The following is a 6099-nucleotide window of genomic DNA, read 5'->3' as shown; positions in this document are numbered from 1 at the left end:
TTGAAATGCTCCTTTCTCTTGCTCAAAATATGTCAGAGATGAAAATATTTTTTTAAATTAGCATGAGAGACTGTTATTCACATTGTGACTACTAAAGTAGTTTCTAAATGAGATCCCTCTCTCGCGCACACACACAGACGTTACCGGGATGCAGCTCGAAACGTGAGTTTCTTCATGTCTCAGACTAGTCTTCAGTATTTTCCGTCAGTCGTTTGCTGAGCCACACTTGTGCGTGTGTGTGATTAATCATATTGTTACAGGTGGATTTTCAGTTTCATCAGATCCCCCACAGATTTGTTCCTGACTCATGTAGGTCACAGTATAACTGTAGCATCACGAATAAGTGAAACGTGAAACAATACTATGTCTACATAAAGCTTCGTTAAAGACACCATGTCAAATCACAGTGTAGACTTCAATGATGCATCTGCTTGCCAAATAACCTAATTAACCTATGTAGAATTGATGTAGTCTTTGTGTAGACGCTATGTAGTGCTTATGCACACTTTGTGAACCTTATGTAGTCTTTATGTAGACCTTGTAGTCTTGTATAGAGTTTGTTGTCTTTGTGTAGACTTTATGTAGTCTTTATTTATGCTTTATGTACACCTTATGTAGTCTTTATTTAGACTTTATGTATACCTTATGTAGTCTTTATTTAGACTTTATGTACAACTTATAGTCTTTATTTAGACTTTATGTACAACTTATGTAGTCTTTATTTATACTTTATGTACACCTTATGTAGTCTTTATTTAGACTTTATGTAGGCCGTATGTAGTCTTTGTGTAGTTTTATGTAGTCTTAATTCTCACTTAAAATCTTGTCTTTCCATGTTTAACACAAAAGGCACTGCCATTTCCTTACATTCTGCTGATGTTCTGTGGTTCATGTTTGTGCATGTAAACATGTTTGAGAGTCTGTATTTCACCTCGCCTGGTGTTTACATACAGGGTGAATGTCTTCATCTGCATATTTCATGCAAACACAATGTCTGCAAGAGTTGTGTAAACCTGTGTAGTCTCTGTGTGTCGCGAGCGTGCAAGTGCTGCAGGTGGAGCTAATAAATATTCATGACAATTTCCATGAAAACATATTGGAGTGAATCAGCTTGGACGTTCCTCGTTACTAACCTATATCTCTGCCGTTATGTCATACCTGTCATGCAAGAAAGCCAGACGTCATCTCCATATGAACCTGGGTTTCTACATCCTTACATCTTCGGTACATTCCCTCACAGTAACTGACATGTAGTGAAAAAAAGCTAGTGGCTGGGAACCGTGGAGTTGTGGAGGGAAAATTTGGGTGGGTGTCAGTTAGAGGTGAAAGAGGTTTATGTTGTTTTGGCCGCTGAAGTGACATGGTGCTTATTTCTAATAATGCTAATTAATATATTGTAGTCACAAGTATCTTCTAGCCATGAATTATTATTTTGTGGCCTCCAAAGACCAAAGTCATGGATGGACATTGTGAAAATGAGCCCAGGGCTTTATTAGACTGTTTGAGCCTAGTTTATACTAGAAAAAAAGTCAGTCGTAAACGCCGTAACACCAGATGCATCATTTATGCATCATTCCAGTACTGAAGTGTACATTTCAATGCTTTTGTTAAAGTTCAGTAGTTTAATTAATAGGCATGAAATAAGTCTAAGGAAAAGTCTGTGGCCAAAATGAATCCCCATGTCATTTTAGCAGGAATAAAAAGTCGGGTAAATAAATGCTACTCTGGGAAGTTTAATCTGCTTGCTTGATTTGTCCACAGTATAGATTGCAAGCAGAGATGTGCAACAAGTGTGTTTGATATTTATGCTCTGTTCCTGTTCGTATGTTATGTTTTTAATGCAATCTCCTTATTAAGAAACTTCCTTTGTCGGATTACAGAGTCAAACTCTCACACTGCGTTTCGCTTCCATTTTTTCCAAGGTTGTGTATTCGAAACATCACTCGAAACCACCATAAATGCTTCTGAATGCTTTTAAAAGCCAAATATCGATTAAATGGGTTAAGAATGCTAGCATGCAAAAAACCGTCAGCAGCTGGATGAGTTTGTGGGTTTTGGTATGTCAATTACAGCCATTTGAAATAACAGGACATTCCTCAGTGTGCTTTTCTATTTACTAAAATCTTGACGAGGGGCTTGAATCGAAGCGTAGGGAGCGAGAGGCAAAGAGAGTAAAAAGTAAGTGGCCGGGGAAAGCTCAGGTGATGCTGAAATATGGGGCTGGAATTTGTTTCTCCTTCGTGTTATTCTTTGTTGCTCAATGACGCCTCTCTCTTCTAAGCATCCACACGTGTGGTTAATTTTAAGAGCCGTCTCTTCATGCGTGCTCAGCCACATTCTTGTCTTGTTTTTAGATTTCGCTGCACTGTGTCCAGTGTCAAGTGGGTTAATAAGAGACTGCCTTCAGGGATTCCTTGAACAAAAAAAGTGTTGTTTTCTTTTCTGAATGCATTCATGATGATGGCTGTGTCAGGGGCCAATCTGCTGTACTTACGGCACCGTTTTGACATTTTTTTGCAGCAAAGGTTTTTTAGCTTCAGGACTTAAGGTGTGTGTGTGTCTGTGTGTGTGTCTGTGTGTGTGTATGTGTGTCTGTGTTTGTGTGTGTTTAGTTCCCACCCTTAAACTTACCCAACATTACATTAATCCTGAAACTCACATTAGCAGCTTTTTTGTTGGTCTTTAAACATGTGTAGATTTAGAAAACCTAAAAAATGAGAAGCTCATATTGCTGTTCATGCGTGTTTTGGTAGTAGATGTTACTATCCTCAGAACAAAAAAGTGAAATGAGACTTCTACTTTTACACCTCACCAGTTTGCTATAAATAGCTAGCTTGCATTTCTTCTTTTTCTTCCCCCGTATGAGAAATTTTGCTCACCAAACCTGAACGTTTCTCATAAGCAGAATGCCAGAAATATCAGCAACCGAAAAATTAAACTTATGGTATTCAATCTGGTTGTGTACACTTTTTTTTTATTTTTTTTTATTTTGAGGATTTCTGCATTTTTTTCCACACTGCAATATTTTGCTTATTACACATGCCCTCAAGACCATTTTTAATTGAATTTCGAATAACATCAGCAGTTACACGTTTGGAAGTTTGACCTCGATGGGATACCATCAAAACCTTATGTAAAAGTGCCATCTTAAGCCTTATCCCTGCACTTCAGGATCCTCAGCACTGAGCCCAGCGCCCTCCGTCCAGACATATCTAAATTCTCTCTCTGTAATTATGTAAATGTAATGTTTGTATTTATAGGCTAAAGCCACAGGCTGCGGGCCTCGTCTCACAGCAGCTGGAAAGCATCTTGGCCTAAACTATAATACCCAATTCCATAAGCCTGAGTGGGGGTTCAGGAATAGCAGCTTCGTACCCTTGCCTTAACCAAATGTCGTGTTATGGGTGCATGGTTACCAGTAATGAGCTTGTGTGCTGCAGAGTTTCTGGGGACTCCAAAGAAACATCAAAGCAGCCCATAATAAGAGGCTGAACTTAAATATGCGAGTTGTCTTTTTCTAAGACGAAGGACAAGAAGAAGGAAAAGAAATCGCAAAGATGCACATGACAATAGAAATATATTCAAATTTAGTTTAATATGTACAATAAATACAATACTTACAATATAAAACTTCTGTACACATTCTAAAAAAAAATAATAATAAACAAATAATGCAGAGCGTCGAGCTCTGGTGTATGTGCTAATGAACAATGGGGCTTCAACAAGTTATTGTACCTTCATGATACAACTTCAAGAAAATATCCTACTTCCATGAAAGGCAAATGGCTGAAAATGTATCAAACACTATATCAACGCACAGTTCTGGGCATTAGAACAATTTGGAGGCAGTTTCAAGAGGAAAACATTGTCATCAAGCATGATTTCAGGATGTCACGTTTTGCACAACCCTGGCAGCACAGCACACGTGCTAAATTCTTCACTATCAAGGCACCGTTTTACACTTACTCTTTGTTTCCAGTTTCAACATGGCTATATAGAGAGATACTGAGACATTTAATATATTATAGGACCAGCCCTGCAGGTTGCTGTTTGTCCCCAAAACACTTATGCAGGTCTGAACTGCCTGCTCTAGAAATCCCACGTAGTACCAGCTACATTGTTATAAAAGTATAAAGAACAATAGAAATCTTTATCAACCGAAAAAACAGTCTTTTGGTCTTGTACAAAGGACTTAAATAAGGCTGTAATAAGGCTTTGGCTTTGTTTGCCGATTGTCTTCTGTGAGTTTCTCACATGTGCCTCTTCATGTGCAGCGCCAGATGGTCGGAGCGGGAGAAGGCGCGCTCGCACAGGTGGCACTGGAAGGGTCGGTGCCCGGTGTGCTTGCGGAAGTGACGCGTGAGCTCGTCGGAGCGGGCAAACTTCCAGCCGCAGCCTTCCCAGTTGCAGTGGTAGGGCTTCTCACCTGACAGGTCAGAGGAAGGAAATAGAAATTTCAGAATTGCTTCGTGATACTTAAAAAGAACAACAAAAATCTCTTTTTTTAAATAACTTTTCTATTTCTAACTCTAGTGTGTTAGCTTTGCGTCTTTGCTGAGTGTGATTTTATTTATTGAATCACAACTTAAAAAACAATCTTACCGGTATGAGTTCGGTGATGCGCTTTGAGGTGCGAGCTCTTGGTGTACGTCTTGCCACATCCGGCGAACGTGCAGGTGTGCGTGGCTGCGCGCTTCCTCGGCCAGGTTCGTCGCCCGCGCTTCGGCTTGGACTCGAGTAGGTCGAGCGGCGAGGACGGCGGTGTGAGGAGCGCGCGTGGCGCACCGGGTTGCACCATTCCGAGGCCGTCATCGAACATGCCAGCGTATGCACGCGCTCCCGGGTAAGCCAGTGGCACCTGCTGATGCTGGTGTTGCTGCTGATGCTGCTGCGGTACGGGCCCGTGGCTCGGGTAGTAGCCGTTCTGCGGGAAAGTGGTGCGGCAGATCTGCGTGTGACAACGCGCCTGGTCGTCCGGGCTGAGCGGCGGTGTCATGTTCCCTGCTGTTTGCGGAGAGACGGCGAGCCTCGGCTGATCAAATGACATCGCGCACGACACGTTGCCCTCCTGCTTGATCCGGTGGCAGCTCTGTGGCACCATGCCCGACACGGGGCTGTAGCCGTCCGTGCATGGCTCAACTTTGATACCCTCGACGAAATCCTGTCTCGGGAAAGGCGCGGAGTTCACCACAAACCGCCCCTGAATCCCGATGCTGTTGCTGCTGTTTGTGCTCATGCCGTACGTGGAGTCCACGTCGGAGTGCAACAGTTCCGCCACAAGGCTGTGGGTGTAAGGCGGCGGTGGTGGCGGCACGTACGCGCTCCCTGGCTGGTACATGTTGCAGTGCTCCACAGCTGAATTATAGTCCACCGGACCGGTTGTGTTGGCCAGAATAAACTCCAGATCCAAGAAATCGCTCAGATCCTCGTCGTCTTTTCTGGCATGACACGCATCCACACTCGGTACTGCGCACGCCAGAGGCTTGTCCACTTCTACAGTCCACCTCTGCAAAGAAAAATATATTTAGTTAAGATCATGTTTCACTCACTAACGATCGGTCCGTTTAACGTTCAGAACTTCAATACAGAGTTTGGCATAAAACGCACAAAATACAGAAAACACAACTAGAACTTACACTTTCCCAAAGTTTCTCCTTCTGTCCTGCGAATGTGGAAATGGATGGCAACATTGTGCCATGTAAAGCCATTTTCCAAAGCGTCAAATTTCTACTTTAAAAACTCTTATTTCTTGTCTGAGAGTTAAATAAAACGCTCTTCTCGTGGAGAAATTAAACGCACGTCTGATCCAGAGTTTTGTTTCCAGTAAAGCTGCGCTGCTGCAGTGTCCAAAGCGCACAGTAAGTGTGTGGCAGGTGAAACCTCCTCCCTTATAAACTCTTCTGCTGGACCAATTGTGCGTGCGGAGGAAGCGGCGTTCAGGATGGAGGCGCCCAAAAATAGCCGGTATATAAGAGCTGGTCGAGCGGCACTGTGTCTCTCCCCACTTACTCTGAGTAAAACACACACGCTCTCTCCTTCTGCCTGCGCTCATACTCGCATTTAGCTACTCGCAAAGGCGTGACGTCAGATGAGGGGAGG

General features: G+C 42.8%; 1 protein-coding gene across 1 annotated transcript; it reads right to left on the bottom strand.

Annotated features, from left to right (window-relative positions):
• Nucleotides 1–3576: 3576 nt before the first annotated feature.
• klf2b (Kruppel-like factor 2b) lies at nt 3577–6048 on the bottom strand. The gene is made up of 3 exons (XM_027150519.2): nt 5637–6048; nt 4603–5506; nt 3577–4426 (listed from the first exon to the last, which is right to left on the bottom strand). Exons 1-3 carry the CDS (start codon nt 5706–5708, stop codon nt 4251–4253), a joined length of 1152 nt encoding a protein of 383 aa, XP_027006320.2. The 5' UTR covers nt 5709–6048; the 3' UTR covers nt 3577–4250.
• Between the last annotated feature and the right edge of the window lie 51 nt (nt 6049–6099).

This window comes from Tachysurus fulvidraco, chromosome 22 (genome assembly GCF_022655615.1).
Source record: "Tachysurus fulvidraco isolate hzauxx_2018 chromosome 22, HZAU_PFXX_2.0, whole genome shotgun sequence".
In the NCBI taxonomy this organism is placed as follows: domain Eukaryota; kingdom Metazoa; phylum Chordata; class Actinopteri; order Siluriformes; family Bagridae; genus Tachysurus; species Tachysurus fulvidraco.
This window is presented reverse-complemented; position numbering and strand designations above follow the sequence as displayed.

Bases quoted from the DNA above. Each gene is read 5' to 3' on its own strand.
- klf2b (XM_027150519.2), bottom strand. From the start codon at position 5,708: ATGGCTTTACATGGCACAATGTTGCCATCCATTTCCACATTCGCAGGA. The intron at 5,507-5,636 runs GTAAGTTCTAGT...TTTTCTTTGCAG, and splicing joins AGGAGAAACTTTGGGAAAGT to AGGTGGACTGTAGAAGTGGA. The intron at 4,427-4,602 runs GTAAGATTGTTT...CTGACCTGTCAG, and splicing joins GCATCACCGAACTCATACCG to GTGAGAAGCCCTACCACTGC.